Source organism: Triturus cristatus, chromosome 2_1 (genome assembly GCF_964204655.1).
Source record: "Triturus cristatus chromosome 2_1, aTriCri1.1, whole genome shotgun sequence".
In the NCBI taxonomy this organism is placed as follows: Eukaryota; Metazoa; Chordata; class Amphibia; order Caudata; family Salamandridae; genus Triturus; species Triturus cristatus.
This window is the reverse complement of record NC_140581.1, coordinates 759,041,559-759,062,087: the sequence shown is the minus strand read 5'-3', so window position 1 is coordinate 759,062,087 and position 20,529 is coordinate 759,041,559. Positions and strand designations below refer to the sequence as shown.

General features: G+C 48.1%; 1 protein-coding gene across 6 annotated transcripts in view; it reads right to left on the bottom strand.

Moving 5' to 3' along the window:
- The window catches only part of GRAMD2B (GRAM domain containing 2B), a 482,135-nt gene that overhangs the window by 102,907 nt on the left and 358,699 nt on the right, over positions 1 to 20,529 (bottom strand). For all 6 annotated transcript variants that reach the window (XM_085632688.1, XM_085632692.1, XM_085632689.1 and 3 more), the window contains exon 2: positions 13,233 to 13,355. In XM_085632688.1, the coding sequence (XP_085488814.1) occupies positions 13,233 to 13,355 (123 nt within the window). The remainder of the gene's footprint in view (positions 1 to 13,232; positions 13,356 to 20,529) is intronic.

The window sequence follows — 20,529 nt, the reverse complement described above, 5'->3', positions numbered from 1 at the left end:
AGGGCTGAACTGCTGCGAGTTGTGTGGCCTAGGCCCACACTGGCCCCAATCGGGTGTGACTGCCGTACACTGGCGCTGGAAAGCTACCCTGCGTCTGAGTGCCGAGCTCCAGCCTGCACCCTCCAACAGAAGTACCTGGCATTGGACCTAGCGGCAAGGGGTGAAGGTGGTCAAGGGCGCGTCACGGGCGGTCCTCAGCCTCTCCGTTGTAACCACGGCGGGGGGTTGACCGGGTACTGTGCTGGTTTGCCGGGTCCCCCATTCACTGCGGCGCGGCTCCAGCTGGGCCTCCTAATCTTATACCCTGAGATGGCGGAGCCGATCCGCACTACTGACGATACCCCTATCAGCCGCCTAATTATACAGCGAGTGAGGGCGAAACTACTGTGCAACTTTCCCTGGGGCACTATATACCGCTTAAGTGTGCTGGCTTGCTCCTCCTGATTGTACCCATCGGCTTATCTGCTGCGCCGTGTGTCAACTGCTGTGGGGTGGGGGCCCACCCTGGCTTGCTGCCCTAGGACTGTGGTCGTGCATCGGCGCGGTCCTCTGCTGCCGGACCTCGGGCCCCGGTGCCCTCAGTTTGTTGCACCCTCTTCGCATACCTGAAAACAACCTTTGCAAACAGACTGACCTACCACATTAGGAGCCGTGCTATCCGACTCACAAGGGGGTCCAAAGCAAGTTGTTTGCAGAACTAGCAATTGCGGGTCACATCTGGAATTGGGTATACACGAACATGGGCAAGGCTGACCCAAAGCAGCCCAAGATAGAGTTTGAACGTAAGCGCCAGACGCACACAATGGACATGGCACCGGAACAGGGCGCGACCTCAGGACTCCCTGAAAATGCAGACAACTCAGAGGAAGACATGCGCTCTAATATACTTGAAGTGCGTTCCAGTCTCAAAACTATTGACGGCAAAATAGACACCCTGACCTCCAGCCTTGACACTGTCAGACAAAAAATAGACACACATGAAACCCGCCTGGATGTGCTAGGCTATCTGACACCAAAGACTCGCAATCCGAAACCAGAACACAGATCCTAGATATGGAGAAGGTAGTAGAGGTGATCAGGTCTAAAAATGAAAACTTAGAGGCGCGTTCCCGAAAGAACAACCTCAGAATCCTTGGCCTTACGGAAACGACAGCAATATCAACAAGCATTGGCATAGCCAATAGGACTCGCCCTTGGGACCTTATAAGTGTTTAGCCATGCAACAGTTCATGTTGTTGCACCAAGGATATTGTGCTGCATAACTAAATACTTATAAGGTCCCAAAAGCGAGACCTATTGGCTATGCCAATGTCTGTTTTATGGTCTGCTTTTTACTGTTAATTTCCCAGAAATTAAAGACAAACATTGGCTGCAGCAAGCTTAAATTCATGCAGTCTTCCATACATCGCAAAATACTTTTACCGCATGTCTTTACAAGTTCAAATCTGCCCCAATTTGCAAAACTGTGCCGCTTATTGGGGGAGGGGTGGGAGGACGCACTTTTATTTTGGTTCCCCGGGCCTAATTTTGGTCCCAGTCCGACCCTTCTCACGCTGCACCAGAATAATGGCTGTATTATTGTAACAGCAGATCGGTGCACATTTTCATTCCTAGGAGCGCAACCCAACAGACATGAAAAACGATTGCTGAAGCCGTATTATCCATTCTCTGCCTCTACAGCAGATACCATCACAGGCGAAGTTTGTGATTGTTTTACAGGTCCCAACATGAAAGGATTAGATTTCGATAGAGAGCGAGCCTTCCAAATTATAAAGACATCTTCGGAACGCCCTGCTTGGCACTTCCATCAAAGCCCAGGCTCGTCGCGTGGCACGTGGGATTGCTTGACAACGAGAGCGTGACTCACCAAATTCCATTTGTTAAACAATGGCGGTGCCTGCCCACGTGTAGGAAGCGCACGCAACCGCCGGGTTACATTTGCATTCAGTATCTGCAGACAGACCCCGGCCCCAAACCCCACTCCTCCACCCCAAATGCACAGGGATAAAGATTCCGCAAGAGTCCCAGGGATATATGAATTTAATATCACTTTGCAAGTGACGTGGATTGCATCTCCTGCTATTTTGAGTATTACAGGTTAAACATGCTCACGTGATTACGGCTCTGAGCTATTGTAGATCAGATGGAGCCTGTGAACGTAAAACACAAGCACTGTATGATTTTTCTGAAAATGCTCCAATCTGCCTTTTTTAGAAAATGAATAGTCCTGTGTAAAGTGAGTGGTAAGTAGAGCTGGTAAAATGATAAAAAAAATGAGACGCGGAGGATGGAGCCTGTGAACAGAAAACACGAGCACTGTATGAAGTGCTCCAAGACAAAGAAAAAAAAAAAGAAAGTTATTAGTGTGTTTGAGTTTCCTGAAAATGCTCCAATCTGCCCACTGTAATTAATCATTAATGAAGCCGGATGGCTCTGTCTGGCTTCGAGCCCAGTGGCGCCTGTTGTCTGTTGTCACGCAGTAAGGGTGGGGGAGGAGCGGGTGAGAGAGGGGGAGGAAAGCCTGCAACGTGAGGGATGCTAGAAAGCAGGATAGCAGCTGTGCGCGTGCACGACATTGCGAACGCAAGCTGGAGGCCTGAAAAGCCACTAGTTAGCACTTCCAAAACCCGCTTACTAAAACTCTCGCCAGAGCAGCGCTATAAGCGCTGGCTCAGGCGAGACCTAAAAATGGAATCCTATGTCGATAATTTACTACGAGAACGGTTTGGTTCAGTACTTTCCCCGGTTATGATCGTCGAGTGAGATCACCGTTCTCTCGGCCCCAGACCAAAGCCGGGTGCGACTCCGCGCCCGATCATCGCGCGCATCTTAAAACTATGCAGACAGAGATGCTATCCTAAAAGAAGTGACGGCCAGAAGTCCAATCATCCATCAGGGCAATACTCTGTCCTTTTTTCCGGACTACACCACAACAGTGCAGGCCGCACGCAGGGAGCTCGCGCAAGTGAAAAGAATCCTACAGTCTTCTTCAGTGCCGTATGCAATGCTATATCCGGCAAAGCTGAAAATCACTCATGTTGGCCAGGCGCACTTTTTCACCGACGCCAATTTGGCCCTAAAATTTACGAAACATATCTGCCCGCGTAAGCCACTTCCAGACTCTTGGCGAAGTTCAACCCAATCAAAGAACCTTAGTGATAATGATTGATACTTATCTATGACTCTGTACTATGTCACTCATGTATGTAACTTAACTGGTTGGGATGGCTTGGATCACTGTCCCTGCACCTACAGCCTCCTGTTAATCACAAACTGCTAAGACTATCCTATTTGCGTACTGTGCAAGAGTTAAGTTAGGCTCAAGGTTTACCTATGGTTCTAGATGTCAATTGCTGGGACGGCTACAGTGCATTGTTCTTCGGCCCGGCTGCCCGACTACATGGCGGGTACCCGCCGCCGTTCCTAGTCCACACGGATCTCCTATGCACTTAACTTTTAATGGTGTACTGCAGCTATGTAACTGTAAAGCTGATGGCACGTTCACTCTCTCACCTTATCTGAGCCGGATGGGGTGTTCTGTTATAATAGCCTGGCCACCCTACCACATGGTAGGTGTCTGCCGTCGACCTTTCCCCCCCAACGGGAGATCCCCCATTTGTTTGAATTTCAACATTGGGTACGGGGTGAGACAAGGGAGGGTGGGAAGCATACATTCTCGACCTAATTGGGAGGTTGTAGTGGGAGGGGGTGGGTGGTTTTTTGTACTTACAGGCGATTCCTGTAACAATGTTGTATTTAAGAGTTTTGTTTACTGTGATTGTATTGACACTCGGCAGAGAAAGAGCATCTTTAGTGGAAGGAACTATGCCTATCGGGTGACTGCTCCATTTATGACACAAAGCGCTGGAAGGGGTCATGGGTGATGGTTACAGGTATATGACGTGGAACATTAGAGGGCTGAACTCTCCCAAGAAAATTCACCAATCATTTGCATATCTGAACAGGCATGGCACACAGATTCTGTTTCTACAAGAATCCCATCTGACCAAATCTACAGAAGTGAAGATTGCACACTAATGGGCTGGGTTTAAATTAGCTTCATCCTATTCCTCCTATGCTAGGGGAGTCCTAATTCTCATTAAGAAGGGTATCCCGGGGGGGGCGTGGCTTGCAGCCGACAGCGATGGCCGCTGCCTAGGAGAGCTCCGCGACCGCCAGCGTCTCTCCCCGACAATCCTGAAATAAATCCGGCATCGCGGCGACTTTAAGAACCGGGAAAGGACGCCGGAAGATAGCGGCTAGCACCACCGTTAACTAGAGAACGCTACGTAAACTTAGGGCATAACGGCACCGAGTGAGATGACCGAGGCCTACATGCTGATCGGAAGCCGGGGACTCCCGTGAGACAACGCGGCGCCTGATGAGCAGAACAGCCTGAAACCGCGAGAAGGGCCGTGAGACGCCGAAAACACTGAGGCCCAGGAGCAACCTACACCAGAGAGACCGGTTTAAATATACACCCACGCTACGCTACGGATCGGGCGGACGAGTTGCCAGCAGGGAGGCGGGTCGCGGCCCTACGTCGGACCCGCGCCCTGACGGAGATCCGATACACACAAAGACCAGGCACCCGGCAGACGATTCAACAAGCCGGTAAACTGCAGGAAAGAAACTGCTGGGGGGGGATACACACCGGGGCGGGGCACCGGCCACAGAGACAGGCGGCGGGAGTGAAACTCGGCCAGCCTCGGAGGATCAACGCCGGGAGCCAGGGCTGGTGAAACATGGTGGAGAGGAGACTGATAAAGGGGAAAAACAATGTGCAAACAATTTATGTAGCTGTAATGACTGTATTCCACTCATCAAGATCGCACGCTGCGGGGGGGGGAGCCGGGATGGCGACCGGAGCGGACGCTTGAGCGCCCGGCTCCGTCGGCCCGTGGCCTCGGACTACTATCCTGCTGCCCATCCTCGCCGATTCTCGAGGCGCGACGTGTGCGAAGACGCGCTGCCCGCGCTGTCGCTTTCCCGGAGTCTCAGCCCGCCCGGATGCCCGAGTTCTGGGTGTTTTTGTCCTCTGCACTGAAACCCGGCGCCATTCTGGCCTTTGCCGGCCCCCTGGAAGCTCCGCAGTCACCGGACCAGCTAGCGCTAACCGGGGCCCCGCGGTCCCGATCTCACCCCGCACCACAGATCGTTGCCGGATGAGCCCGGGGAGGGCCGGCTGGACACCTTCTGCACCCTGTGCCTGAGGGGCTGGAGCTGTGGGGTGGGCCCCGGTGCGGTGGGTCTCCTGCCCCGCTCTGAGGGCCGCGCTGTGAGAGGCTGCTGCCCTCTTCACCTATTGCCTAGCCGGCGGCGAAGGGTAACCTGCGGGAAGAGAAGCGACTGTCGGCCTTTCCTGTTGCGGCGTAGACCTGAGGGGAATTGACTCCTTGCCGCGACCCCCCCCCCCGGGGCCATTGCAACGTACAGCGGCGAAACATGGTGTTGAGTGCCTGCCCGCGGCTGGGGGGTGATACTCCGGTCTCGCCCGCCGCCCACTTCGCCCTCCCTCTTCCGGACACCAGCTCCGCGGTGCCGTCCCGGATCGCTGCCGATGTGGGGGCCCAGCTTCCGCTGACATGCGGCTCCGTTCTGGCTGTCCTGCGGGACTTTCAACTACAGATGTGCGCTGGCCTGCAGGCGCTGAGTGAGCGGTTTGACCCCATACTGTCGGCTGCGGGTCGTGAGCGCTCTGTTTGTCATCCACAGGGCGTGGGTCTCCCAGTACTTTTGTCCTCTTGCGGGGACGCAACGGCGGTGTATGATTGTGCTACACTGGTGCCTTCAACTGGCGTTCCCGGCACCCGGGGTCTACCGCTCTCCACTTCAACTGCGGATACTTTGTCCCCCTGGTCATGGCTGCCTGCTTCATTGTTGCCTGCCTCACCGCATCCGCAAGAATATCCTGCTGAGCGATACCTAACGGCTTCGAGGAACCGTCCGCGGTGGCCTACTGCTTCCTTGTTGTGGATCTCCTGTACTTCACTTGCCAGGTTTGGACGTTATGTGGTGCAAAGAGGGACCTCAATCGATGGTCGGCGGCCATTTCGTGATCCTACTTCACCATCCTCTCACAAGCGGCCATCTTGTCTTTGTCTGCTCGGGACACGGGGCCTTCATGTAGGGGCTGGTTTAATCCCAAGCCCGCGATCGGGCCAGGGCTAGACTGACTTCTATCGCCATCGTTCATGGACGGGCTGGCCTGGGACTGGAACTGTATGTATGTACTTGTGTCCCTTTGCTTAAACAGTGGTGCCATGGTATCTTTGCATGACGTTTTTTGGCGTAGTGGGCTCTCAGTGTGTGGAGGCCATAACTGGCTGATGGTTTGGGGCGCCCTGGTGTCCCGTGGGCTCCTCCCCGCCTTTTTTTCTGTTTTCTTCATTTCTTTACTCTATTCCTACTTTCTCTATTTCGGGTTCCTTGGGCGACAGGCACTATGCTGGGGGGGGGGTAGGCCGTAGCCTCCGCATTGGTGTAGGGTGGGGGGGTAATACTCTCTGTTCTTAATTAGTTCTATGGGCCTTTCTTCTTCTATGTCTCTGCGCTCCACTTTCTCCGATTCGGGGTCCGGGTGTGGGGTGGATCGAGTGGGGGCGACTTTGGAGGGGTGCGTACTTGCTCATGTGACTATCCTGTTATTTCTCTGCACCGCCTCACTGCTTGAGATTTTACTTCCATTGATGTTTTTACTGATGTTGCTGCTCTCCCGTGTGGTGAAGCTATTTTGCGGACTCGAATCTCCTTTGTTCTTATCCTTCACTGACTTTCCTTTTTTCTTTGATAAAATTATCTAAAAAACTTAAAATTAACCTTCACCGCTCCTTCCCCGGGTGTCAAAGCTATTCCCAGTATGTGACTCCTAACTCGCTGTTAATCCTGACCGTTGACGCACGGGGGCTGTAATGTGGGTATTAGTGCTTCACTGTAACGTGGCCGGCCTGACGGTTGTAGGCCCGTATTTGTTCTTCTGAGATGCACGAATAAAGGTTTTTAAAAAAAAAAATTAAAAAAAAAAAAAAGAAGGGTATCCCGTTCACGCCACATAGAACACACAGATTATGGAGGTCGCTGCGCTATGGTTCAAGGCAAACTTGGAACCTCCATGATCACGCTCAAACATGCATGGCCCTATAGCCGACGAGCCAGAAGTATTTCAGCGAATGTATGGCACACTACGAGAATGGCCGGAGACCGCTGTAGTGTGGAGGGGAGATCTTAATACCTATCTCGACCCTAACCTGGACAAATCTAGCCCATACGGCATCCGCACGCCTAAAGTGGCCCAAAGTGTTAACAACGCCATGCTGGAATTTGGGCTGGTGGATGTCTGGAGGCTTCGTAATGGCGAAGCGTGGGAAGGAACGCATGCCACCCCTGCACATAACAGCTGGTCCAGGTTGGAGTACTGGCTCTTGAGCGAGGATACTGCTGCTTGGGTGACATATCACCACGTTCCCATGCACATTATTCGATCATAACCCAGTACAGCTGATTCTTAACACTCCGTGACTCGCAGGCCATTTGCATGGTGATTTAGATCATAGGCTCTACTAGATCCCATCTAGAACGATACCATTCATAAAGCAATAATACACTATTTTGAGGTTAATAAAAGGCACGGTGGACAGTGCGGCGACCTTATGGGAGGCATTTAAAGTGACGATCCAAGGGGCCTGCATCAGCACTACGGCTGGCATCCTCAAAGATCTCAGAGCTCAACTCACTAAGATAGAGGCTATCTTACAGGGGTTGGAGAGGGCCTACACTACTCGTCCATCCCCTGATACACTGGCCCAAACCCACGAGCTAATCCTAGAATATGACACGCTAGCAGAATCAGAAATTAAATATATTTCGTGACGATACGTCGCAAGGAAATATGGTGAAAGTAGAAGCCGGGCCACATTCTAGCCGTGATGCTCAGAGCGCGAGCAGAACATCATCATATAGAGAAAATAACGGATTGTAAGGGTGTGGAACATTACCATCCCTCAGACATAGTAGAACAATTTAGGGGATATTACGCTAAAATGTACACCGAACAGGGCCAGACTCTGCTGTGGGAGAATATCTAGAGGACGTTGCCTGCGCGTGGCTAGCTGATGGCCATCGGGATTATTTGAATCAACCGACAACTGAGGAAGACGTAAAGGCAGCAATAAGTGCTCTGCCTAACACAAAGGCGCCTGGGCCAGATGGATTCACTATAGAATTTTACAAAGAATGTGCGGATCTCATCACACCATACCTTCTTGAGGTATACACGGAGGCGCACGAGACTGGAGCACTCCCTCTGTCCCTTCGTCAAGCACCGATTGTCACTCTCCGACACGTGTGACTCATATCGACCTCCGACGCTAAAATATTAGCAAAAAATATTGGCCACTAAGCTCCAGCCATTGATGCCCTGTCTGATCCTGCCAGACCAATCTGGCTTCATCCCAGAGTGCTCCACATCTCATAATCTAAGGACCATCTTTGCGATGCTACACGTCCTCAACCCACAATTGCATGCCGCGGCGGTGTTACTAGGCGCAGCCAAAGCGTTCAATTCCATTGAATGGAGCTATATGTTCTGCATTTTACAGCGCATGGGGTTCCCACAACTTTTTGTGGGCTGGCTGAGAATACTGTATGAGGACCCTTCTGCACGGGTCCGGGTGGGAGGCTTAACGTCCGAACCCTTCTCCATCAAACGCAGCACTCATCAGGAGTGCCCCCTATCACTGTTGCTATTCGCTATTGCACTGGAGCCTCTAGCATGTGTGATACACCAGCGGCACAGGGAAACTGCACTAAATTATAATTATAGACCAGTTGGCATTTCCCTTTAAGCCAATGACATGGTGCTTTTCGTCAGAGATCCTACTAGTTATTTGCCAGAGATACTGCGAGAGTACATCAGATTTGGATTAATATCAGGCCTCACTATTAATTGGGACAGGTCAGTGGTTATATCTCTGACGTGAACACCCCCCCTCCAATTATGGAATATCCACTGGTCTGGACAGCAGACATGGTCAAATACCTGGGGGTTTGGGTTCATCGAGACCCTGACAGTCATACGAGAAAACTATGGTAGAGGATATGTCAAACTAGACTAGCAAATCGATAAATGGATAGCATTGCCGTTGTCCCTAGCAGACCGCATAGCAATTATAAAAATGGTGGTGTTGCCGCGCTTCTTCTACTTATTCGCTAATATCCTGATAACACTAACATACCAATTTTTTACAACACTGCAAACTTCTCTGCTCAGGTTGATCTGGGGAGGTAAACGGGCACGGGTGAGTTAGGCTTCCCTTACACTGGATTAAGGGGGATTTAGCACACCGGACCCATACAAATATTACTTGAGTGCAGAAGCGCAATATGCCTATTTTTGGTTATACCCCCATGCTTACACCCCACATGTGGCAGTTGAAGAGGGCGATGCATACCAGACACCTCTCTGTGGTCTATTCACACACTAGGACTCCAAAGACTGAAATCAACACGCTAGATAACACGATTGCAGTGTGGCAATCCATAGGCCAGCTCACCGATAACTTACCAATATATGCTCCAGCGCTGCCGCTTCAGCATCACACTGCTATATCGGTGACACACGAGGCGGGCCCCTTGTGATTACTCAAAGAAGCAGGCATCACCACAATGCAGGATCTGTATCTGAATGGCACGTTCTTAACCACCGAGGACCTCCAGTACGTCACTAACCCTACCCTACTTTTTCAATTCACTATACATTGACTGAGACAAGCAATGCAATCGCACTACACTACATATCCATCAGAGCCTCCTGTATTACTGTCTCTGCAGCTACTATTGACTACACGCACACAGAGAAAGTTGATCACAAAAATGTATAGGGCGAGAAGAGAAGATCACTGGTCTGGATAGGAGTCTAACTAGACGGAACAAAAGGTTGACCACCCATGTGACAGAGGAATGGGAACATGTTTGCAACCTAACCAGTAAGCTCTCGCCAAATAGGAACCTCCGAATCATACACTTCAAGTTTTTGCATCAGACATATCACACGCCCCTCCGATTACACGGATATGGTCTGCGAGACTCTAGTAGATGTAGACGTTGTGGCCAATTGGAGGCTGATTTCATACATCTTGCCTGGGAGTGTGAGAGGGTGGCGCAGTTCTGGAGACAGGTGGTACAACAAGTACAGGAAGGGTCTGGAGTAAAGCTGTAATGTACACCACTGGTATGCCTACTGTGTTATGTTCCTCATGTGAAAGGGGCACCAAGTAAACTCCCACGAGTTGCACTGTTGATGGCCAATCGTCGAGTGGCTATTACATGGGAGGGAACACAAATACCAAAGGCTGACCACTGGCTTAAAGACTTGGTATACTGCAAAGAAAATATGGAACTCTATGCAGAAGAACTACCGACGGCATCCAAGCCCAGAGATCTATGGGAGCCCCTACGTCAATTTCTCTAACGCCAAGCCATGGCTGATTCCCAATCCGGAGCAAACTAAACCCATGCATGAAACAATTAATCATTACCTTGTACACTGGAATTGTTGATATGTTATACAATACTTTTCTCTGTGAAGTTCAATAAAAGTCGGTTTAAAAAAAATAAATGTTATACAATACTTTTATCCCCCGGTGTTCCTCAATTACGCATTGTTGGTTCTTTTCGATTACTTTCTATATGAACTGCCTTGCGTGGCAGTCCTGCTGCTTAACTTTGCTTGAAAATCAATTAAAAAACAAAATTTGAAAAAATTTTAATTTAAAAAAATATAAAATAAAATGATGCATAATCCAGATACCCTGGTTTCTCAGACTACATGTTTTGGTTTCCAGAGAGACCTCTTGATAAGGAGTAGGATAATTCTAGCATGATCTGGTGTTTTCAATAAGGTCTTCGCATTTTCTGTGCAAGTGAGTGATTGCATGGGTCATAGGACTACCTCAAAGATCTGTTTAGATTAGCTGTTTGATGTATTCAATTTGGGCTTGGAAACAGTTTTAGTTCCATTCCTGTGGTTCTTGTACTGATTTCTGTCACATCAATGTAGTACATAGGTGGTAATTCAGTAGCAACTCCAATTTTATAGTTCCAAAAGGCTTAGCTTTCTTGGTAGAACCTGGCTGATGTACAATGAGCAGATGTTGCTGCTATTATACTCTTCAAGAAGAGTTTCCAGTTCATCAAGATGCCTGCCACTGTGATGTAGTGTACGTTTATGTGTCTAACTGCCCTGTACTGCATAAGACCAGGGGGCACAAATCTGCTAAGCTTGTTTAGATATATTCTTCTATATTTCAGACCCATGTTTTCTGGACTTTGTCTTTGGACCTGTGCTCCTCATCATGCCAAACAAAGAAGGGAACTCGAGGTGATTAGATCAGTCAACTCAAAATGTGCTCTTACATTACAAGGCTATTTGTTCAAGATGAAGAGGTTTATTTCTTGCAGTGTTACTCTAGACAACAGTCCTAAGAACAATAACATGATCTCAAACTAAGGGGAAGTTAAGGCCTCTGAGGAAGAAGTTACTTGAGATTGCAAAATATTTGCTTGGTCAAAAATAATACTCAATGAACAGTTTGTCTCCAAGTAGCCGGTTAAAGTAGATTTATTCTAGTGGATCTGAAAGCAGAAATGTTGAACTGTATGGAAAAATTCAAAAATGGAAAACAGCTGAATGTGTATTTATTTACAGGTATGGGCTCTTTGGTGCAGTTTATGAATGCTTCAATTCCAAGGAGGCATCGAGAAGTCTGTTGATTTGTGCAATATGGTTGAATCAGGTTTGTATTAGCATGAGTATTTTGAGCTTGTTTACACAGAACGGAGTACAATATATGGCTGAGGAGGTCATAGTGTAGTTTGGTCATTTTGTTGGTCATTAATCAGATTTCCACTGAGAGTTACTGGATTTGTATGCAGTTACTTTTTAAGGGGGAACCAATCATTTAGTGTATAGTTGTCGGTTTGTACATAGATTTGCACACTGAAGAGGTTTTGATGGCCTAAGTCTTATTCAAATTTTAGAAAATCCCCAAGTGCCCACTCTCAAGCACTAGGGAACAAGTAAGAAGGTAACTGACTGGACGTAATCCAATTTTTAGTCTTGACACATTTTTTAAATCATTTTTTGAAGGAAATATCTGTACTTTTCTATATCATATTTGTTTGTTCAAGCCCCAGCGCCTTGAAACCCTAATGGGTGAGTAGTGCCCTTTACAAATTTGATTGTAGCCTATAAATGGCCCACCAATTATGTAAGATACCAAAAGTAATGCATTTTGCTTGACTTGGGGATACTGTGTGAGCAGCTTGCCAGCATGTTGCTACCAAATGCACCTCAAATTACAAGGACCAAAACATTTTTAGGTCGAAGCTAGGCAAGGCATGCTGTATTAAGGTATGGATGTGAAGCTCCGCCCACTCTCGGCCCAGTTTTTCCATTGACTTGGGTCATTGTCCATTGTAAACTATGGCTTTTCATAAGTCAATAGGCTTAGTAGTCCCTCCTTAGTACCGCCTTTTCCCATTTTGAAACCTCCCAGGAGGATACACCCCGTTACGTGTGTTGTTGCTCGGTAGGCTTTAATTAGAGCCTCTAAGCATTATTTTCTCAAAGAGCTCTGTCCTGCCTGCTCTTGCAGGCAGGAAAATGCAGAACACGCTCTCTCCTAACGCATTTGCAATGCAATAGGTCTTGCATTTGCAAGAGTTCAAGCTATTGGCACTGTAAATGACCATGCCCTTTATCTGTTTAAAAAAAAAAAAAAACACACACAAACAAAAGGCATTGTCATTTACAATGCCAATAGCTCAAACTCTTAAATGCTAGACCTATTGCATTGCAAATGCTTGTTAGAGATATTTTTATTACAGCACGAGATTGGCAAGTATCCACTGCAAAAGGAAGACTTCTCATCTTTGCCCTCTGGTGCAAGGAGAGTAATTTTAACAGCGTGACAACAGATGTTTAGTGCGAAGCGGCACCCACACCTCTAAAGTATTCGTAAAAGTCAACTTTACAAGCAAAAATCCTAATATTCACAAAAAGCACATTCTATAAAAATTGAATAATCTTACTTTTATCTAGCACATCATACAGAGTCAGTATCTATATCAAACTTCAACGATAACAGTAGTGGTTGTTACCCAAATCAAATTTTCGTAAATACAAAAGCTGGGTTGATGCTCAGAACGGAAAGCATGCGACTCAGGTCCGTTACCTTGATATGGAAGGTTTCTTCTTGATCTCAAATACTTCTGCATCACTGTTCGCGGGATGAGATACTGTAGGGATCAATTTAGCATTCTTCCTTTTCTCATCCACGCCGTTTTCTGCGTCTGAGCTAGATGAAAAAGAGATAACAAAATATTAAACAAATTCTTGCTACAAAGCCAAATCTAGAGAGGCACTTGAAAACAAGCATTGGCATAGCCAATAGGTCTCGCTTTTGGGACCTTATAAGTATTTAGCTACGCAGCACAATATCCTTGGTGCAATAACATCAACTGTTGCATGACTAAAAACTTGTAAGGTCCCAAAGGCGAGACCTATTGGCTAGGCCAATGCTTGTTTTTAGAGGCCTGGCATGCAGTTTTAAATGTAGACTTGTAAGAAAGGTGCCGACCCGAGGGGCAAGGTCTAGAGAGAAATAAAATAGGAAGAGAGGGGAGTTATAATGAGATAGCACAAATAGAAAGGTGAAGCACAGAATGACAGGTCAGGTAAACAAAGTAGCGAGGCAAAGAGGCAGGCAGAGCCGGTGGGATGAAAAATAGAAAGATATGAGAAGTAGAGAGAAAAGAGGTGCAGATGAGGTAGAGAGATGAGGCTAATACAGAGGAAGGGCGAGGGAGAAGTAGAGAATGGTGAAATAGGGAGAGAGAGACAGAGGTAAGACAGATGTATTAAATGAGCGAGACATTGGAAGCAGAGAGAGTGAACGGAAACAGTGAAGGAGATAGAAAGAGATGAAAGCAAAGGGAGTGATAGATGGAGTGGAAAAGGTAGAGAGAGCATTGTAGAGAGAAAAATAAAATAATGGGAAAGGTGAGGGAAAGAGGACATCAATAAAAAGAAACATAGAAGGCCAATAAGTGAGATAAATTGAGAGGCTGGATAGTGTATGAGAGGTGGTGAAGAGAGAGATGAGGCAGGGAGTTGTGAGGCAGAGAGAGAAATGAAGATAATAAGTGTTCAAAATAGCACAAAACTGTTCGAGTAAACATGAAATGATACATGGAATGAGGCCTGGGTACATGCCCTTTGTTTCTCTCATTTCCCACTGTGGCGTCTGATGTTCTCACGTGTTCCGAGTAAGCAGCGCCGTAACTTTTGCCTCCCCTTCCCCAGTCGTCTTTTTCAGCCTCACACAGGGAACGTCACAATATGCAGTGTCGGCTTATACCAATAAAAAAAGGAGTTTGGAGTGACATTTTTATCCACCGCAAGCTTTTCTTGTTGCAAGTTGTTGCTTTTTTAAATGTTCTAGTACTTAATGCTGTCTTTTATGTAGCTGCTTAGTAATAGAATGCATTAAAACTGAATATGAATTTTGCTTGCTAGAAAGGCAGTCGACTCACAAGCAGATAGCGTTTTTTTCTTCTTTTTTTCCGAAAGGGCAAATCAGTTTGATTAATAAAAACAGTGCTCAATGTCCTGTTTTTTTAAAGAGCACTTTAAGTGCTGCTGCAACTACACATATTTGATGTGGGTTATATATAAAAAAAGGCTAGTGCCATAACGCTCCGAGCTTAAATTCTAGCACAGTGCGTTATGGGACTGAGTAGTCTTAATTCGCAAAAAAAACTATCACGGGCTGTGAAAATAGGTTCCTAATTAAGTCACAAAGTGAGCACATCTCGAAGTAAACAAGGGCGGGACATCGAACTAAGGATGGGAATAGGCTTTGTGGGTAAGTGGTTCTACACCACAACACACAGCAAGAGAGATTTTATGCACATTCCAAAAAAACATTGTTAAAATATCACTAGGCCCCCAAAAATTATACATGTCATCTCTCGGGACTGCTGTGTAAAGAAAACCCTCCTTTCGGACTTTTAAAGTGTGTACTAAATTTATCTCTGTGAATATTTCCAGACAAATCTGCCATGGTTCCACTTCTTGGCACTCTGAATTTAGCATGTATGCCAACACATCAGATGCAAGCCGAAAACTCATAATTTATACGTGGTTCTGTTGTGGTGTGCACGCAGGCGGTGACGCTTGGTTCTATTGTGGTGTGTACACAGGCAGTGCTGCGTGGTTCTATTGTGGTGTGCACACAGGCAGCAGTGATGCCTTGTTCTATTATGGTGTGCACGCAGGCAGCGATGCGTGGTTCTATTGTGGTGTGCACGCAGGCAGTGATGCTTGGTTCTGTTGTGGTGTGCACGCAGGCAGTGATGCTTGGTTCTGTTGTGTTGTGCACGCAGGCGGCGAAGCCTGGTTCTGTTGTGGTGTGCACGCAGGCAGTGATGCAGGTTTCTATTGTGGCGTGGGGAAGCCCACTTTGCTAGCTCTTTAACAACTATCTACAATAGTGACCCGAAAATGAAACCGGCATTGTTGTAAAACACTGTCAAAAAATTCTAGTTCTGTTCAATAGATGGCTACATTACTACACATGAAGTACACTGGACATACAATATCACGATTTAAGTAATCAATAAAAGGTGTCTGATTGATTAAAAAAAAATGTTTTGTCGAACCTATGTAGCCACTATAATGTATTATATTTAAAATCGGAGGGACCAAATTTGAAAAATAATACAAAGCTAATGACACCCGTACCACAGTGCTGAAGGCTCAGATATAGGATCATGCAATGTACCGATTTGTGCTCTCACTTCCAGGCAAATAGATGAGTTCAACACAACAGAAATACAGATCTTGAAAGGTAGACAGAACACGAAATAATATTACGGAAATTACAAAATAGGCAACAACATATGATATTTTGGCATGCGTGTATCTTACATTATCTGGACTCGATGGCTTCATAGCCTTTCCATACTGGGTGAAGAATCTGGCAGCAGAGTGACGCGATCTGTGGTGGGGGAGGGGGGGGAGGGAATTGAAGCGGAGAGAGGCACGCAAGTCTTAATGAGCCTTGACAAGAACGGCTGTGCGCGTGCATGCCTCTGGTAGCACTTTGAAAACCCCCTTACTAAAAGTCGAGCAAGCAGCGCATGCGCTGCTCTAGGCTCGACCTAAAAAAGGGACAATTCCAAATGAAGCAAAAAATTTCTCGCTTAGATGGAAGAGCATTCACAACCATTTGATTTACTAAAAGGAATTCTTCCTGCCGGATTTGGAAACTCCGGCTGGATCTTCACACCTGTTGCTGCACAAAGCTCTGTAGTGTTTCATTTTTCTTGGAACTTGGTCATTTCCTCCTCTGCTTCTAGCTGTATCCAAGCTAGAGAACCAAACCAAATCGACTTCATCTTAAATTTCTTTCAAGCTTTCTGTGATTGTCCCATGCTGGTGGCTATAACTTGTAACGTTAACGGACTAGGGGACAAGATTAAACGTGGACTGGTGTCAACACATTAAGCATCTCCACCCAGACGTGGCCATGCTACAGGAGACGCATCTCAAGGGCACACATTGTGGTTTCATCGCTCGCGGGTCCTACAGAGTCCTGGTACATTTGGGACTTGCCTCCGGGGCACGGGGGGGGGGGGGTTTGCGATCCTGTTCCGGAAAAGCATTCCCTTCCACACCACACGCCTTTGGCATGACCCCTTGGGTAGGTATGTAGAAGGCCTGGGACTGAGGTGCTCCTGCTCTGGTTATAAGCACCCCCCAGGTTGCAGGCGACCACCATGTCGAAACTGATCGATATACTAATCGAGACACCATCCGCTTTACATGGGGCGACTTTAATGATGTAATGGACCCGGCCTTGGATCGCTCTGGAGGAGCGGGTAGACACACACTGACCACACCACTACGACACTTCTTCACAATGATGGGGTTGATGGATGTCTGGCGGGCTAGACACCCCCTTACCCGACAGTCCTTTTACTCAGGGGCTCATGACACACACTCCAGACTGGACTACATATGTGCTTAGCGGGGAAGTAGGGGACGTGGGGAGTGCCAACTATACAGCCAGGGGCCTCTCGGGCCACTCCCCACTATGGGTGGAGCTGGGGCTGAAAGTGTGCTGGTGGCCGTAACTGGAGGTTGTGCCCATGGGACCTACTGAACCCCAAAATCGCGAGAGGGTTTAGGGCAGACACAGAAGTTTATTTTGCAGAAAACAAGGACTCCGTTCCCTCTGGCGTGACGGTTTGGGAGGCTTATAAGATGGTGCTACGGGATAGGGCCCAAAGTCGCATAGCAGGGGGAAAAAAAAGAGAAAGATAAGCGTCTGACAGAAATGGAGCAAATAATAAATTACTTAAGATAGACAGGTTACCCAGAGTAGCAGTCGTGAGGGCCCTCGTAAACTTGCATCCCCAAGTCTAGAGTACAAGGAGCTGGCTTCCGACAACGCCAAGAAATTGTATCTGGCAACCTTACACCGCCTCTATGAGGTGGGTGATGAGGCTGGAAAGCTTTTAGCCTGGCTTAGCAAGCGGGAAGTCCAAAATAGATGGGTGAAGAAAGTGACAGACCTCCGGGGACACATCCAGTCAACAGACCTGGGGGTGGTCACAGCCTTTGCTGACTACTACAAGGAACTCTACCGGGCACGATCATTCACATCACAGGCCGAGATTCAGGAGTACTTTGAGGCAATTCCCTACCGGGTGTTAGAAGAGGAGGAAACCCGGGCCCTGGACAAAGATTTGACACCGACAGGTTCAGGAGGCAGTGGCAAAGCTGCGCCCAGGGAAAACCCCGGTATAAAAAGGGGTGGTGATGGACGGAGCATCAGAACCAATCAAACACTCACACCCAGTCAACAGATCTGGGTTTGATCCATCACCGTTCTTTAGCCCACTCTGCCACCCCAGTTCAGACATGGCCATATGCAAATCAGTCTGACCCTGTGCCTCATGGGAACAGTCCAGCCCGAACTGCCAAGCCATGTCTTCCCTGGACATAAGTTGGCAGGGTATGCTCAGACGTGAGTCCCTTGCTCACTTTGCCACTGGATTCAAGCAAGCCTGGCTGAAGACGGCTGAAATGCCAGAAACTGGTCCTAGGAAGCTTGTTTCCGGTCCAGGGAAGGCATGGCTTGGCAGTTCGGGCTGGACTGTTCCCATGAGGCACAGGGTCAGACTGATTTGCATATGGCCATGTCTGAACTGGGGTGGCAGAGTGGGCTAAAGAACGGTGATGGATCAAACCCAGATCTGTTGACTGGGTGTGAGTGTTTGATTGTTTCTGATGCTCCGTCCATCACCACCCCCTTTTGTACCGCAGGGAAAACCCCGGCACTAATGGGCTACCCGTGGAATTTTATAGGTGATACTCTGCTATTCTATCCCCACATATTCTCAGGCTTTATACGGATACCCTAAAGGAGGGGATCCTCCCCCTGGGTTTACGGTTGGCTACTATTGTGGTCATACACAAGGAGGGCAAACCCCGTGAGCAATGTGGGTCGTATAGACCCATTTCTTTGCTAAACTTGAAGTTAAGGTCCTGGCCACTATTTTAGCAACTCGCCTCCTGGGGGTGATAGAAGGTCTGATTCCCGAAGACCTATCGGGATATATGCCGGGCAGATCCACCCGGCTGAACTTCGATGCACACATAACTGGCTTATGGAAGTGCGAACCCGGACAAGCCCGCAGGTGTTTTTATCATTAGACGTGGAAATAGCATTTGACGCCGTCAATTGGCAATTCCTAGACGCTACCCTGGCTAAATTCGGCCACGGGCCAAATTTTGCGGTTGGTTGTCACTCTTATATAAACAACCAATGGCCACAGTGCGCGTTAATGGTCGGTGCTCCGCACCCTTCCCTATTGAGAGGGGGACCAGACAGGGTTGCCCCCTGTCACCCCTCCTCTTTGCACTTGCTCTGGAGCCGCTGGCCTGTGCCATCCGGATCCATCTCCTGATTAGAGGCTTACACACCACATCCGCGGACGTAGGAGGAGGAGAAAATTTCCCTCTATGCGGATGACATTTTAATGTACATCACCCACCCCGAAACGTCCATACCGGCCCACTTTGATTTGATCACGGACTATGGGAAACACTTGGGGTATAAAATTAACTGGAACAAATCTACACTGTACTGCCCGACTAACACACAACTGGACTGCCTTCTGCCTGAGGAGCTGTGCATAGCACAGAGAGGCTTCAAATATTTAGGTATTTTCTTGACGCCCCACGCAGAGGTGTGCATGCGAGAGAATCTGGGCGCAATCCGAAGTAGCTTTCGGGCCGACGCAGATAGATGGAAGGACCTCCCTCTCACCGTGCTTGGCTGAGCAGCTCTCTTTAAAATGACCACTCTGCCCCAACTCCTATACGCCCTCCAGAACTCTTATCATCCCCTACCTAGAGCCATCTTTTCAGAAATTAATATCGTCACTAGGTCATTGATTTGGCAGGGCGGACACCCTAGAATTGCACTCCAGACCCTACAATGAAATCCTTACAACAGAGGGATCGCACTCCCTAACATAAAGGCCTACTATTGGCCGTCCCATCTGATTCCTATAAACAAATGGAAACACAAACACAGAGACCACCCAACATACAGTCTCGAGAGGGAGACTATGCAACCCCATTTGCACTTGCATTTCCTTTATGGCAGGAAAGACAGCTCACACCTGCTACCCTCGACCCAAGTGACCCTATCAGCATGGCAAAAAGCTAGTAAGACCCTGGGCTGGGCGAAAAAGATTACATGATCCACACTGCTTTGGGAAGTGACTTGGTTTAAAGAACTATCAAAACTCACAGGATTGCAAACTTGGGACCTTCTCGGGATCTCCACGGTAGGGGATATTGTTGAGAAAGGGTAACTTAAAACCTGAGCGAAATTTAGGCAAGAATAGAACATGGAGGACTCCCAATTTCTAAAATACGCATGACAGACACGCATGGCACGTGGAAAACATCCCCTGCTAGCAGCTCCCGGAATATGCACCCCTGGAAGGCAGGCTCCTACAAGAGGAGCTGATATGCAAAGCGGTCTCCCTCACGTATAAAACTATTAATAATAACATTCCGATGGCCTGTTGGGCCTCAGAGCAAGGTGGGAGAAAGATGCAGGATCCATGGAAGACGGGGCTTGGGAGGCAGCATTAATGCACCCCAGAGAGGTGGCTATAAAGGCATGACTTCGACTCATCCAACTCAAAATCTGCAACGCACGTAATACGATAGGGACAGACTACACAGGATAAGAAGGGCAGAAACACCTCATTGCTTGATGTGCACCGCCATTGGCAGCGGCTTTTACCACACGATTTGGGCGTGTCCCTCTCTCCTACCATACTGGACGCAGGTGATTGGACTCATGGGAAAGGTCCTGGGGGTCCTGCTGCCAATAGAGCCTAAATTTGTGATACTGGGGATCCCTAATGAGGTGGACATAACTA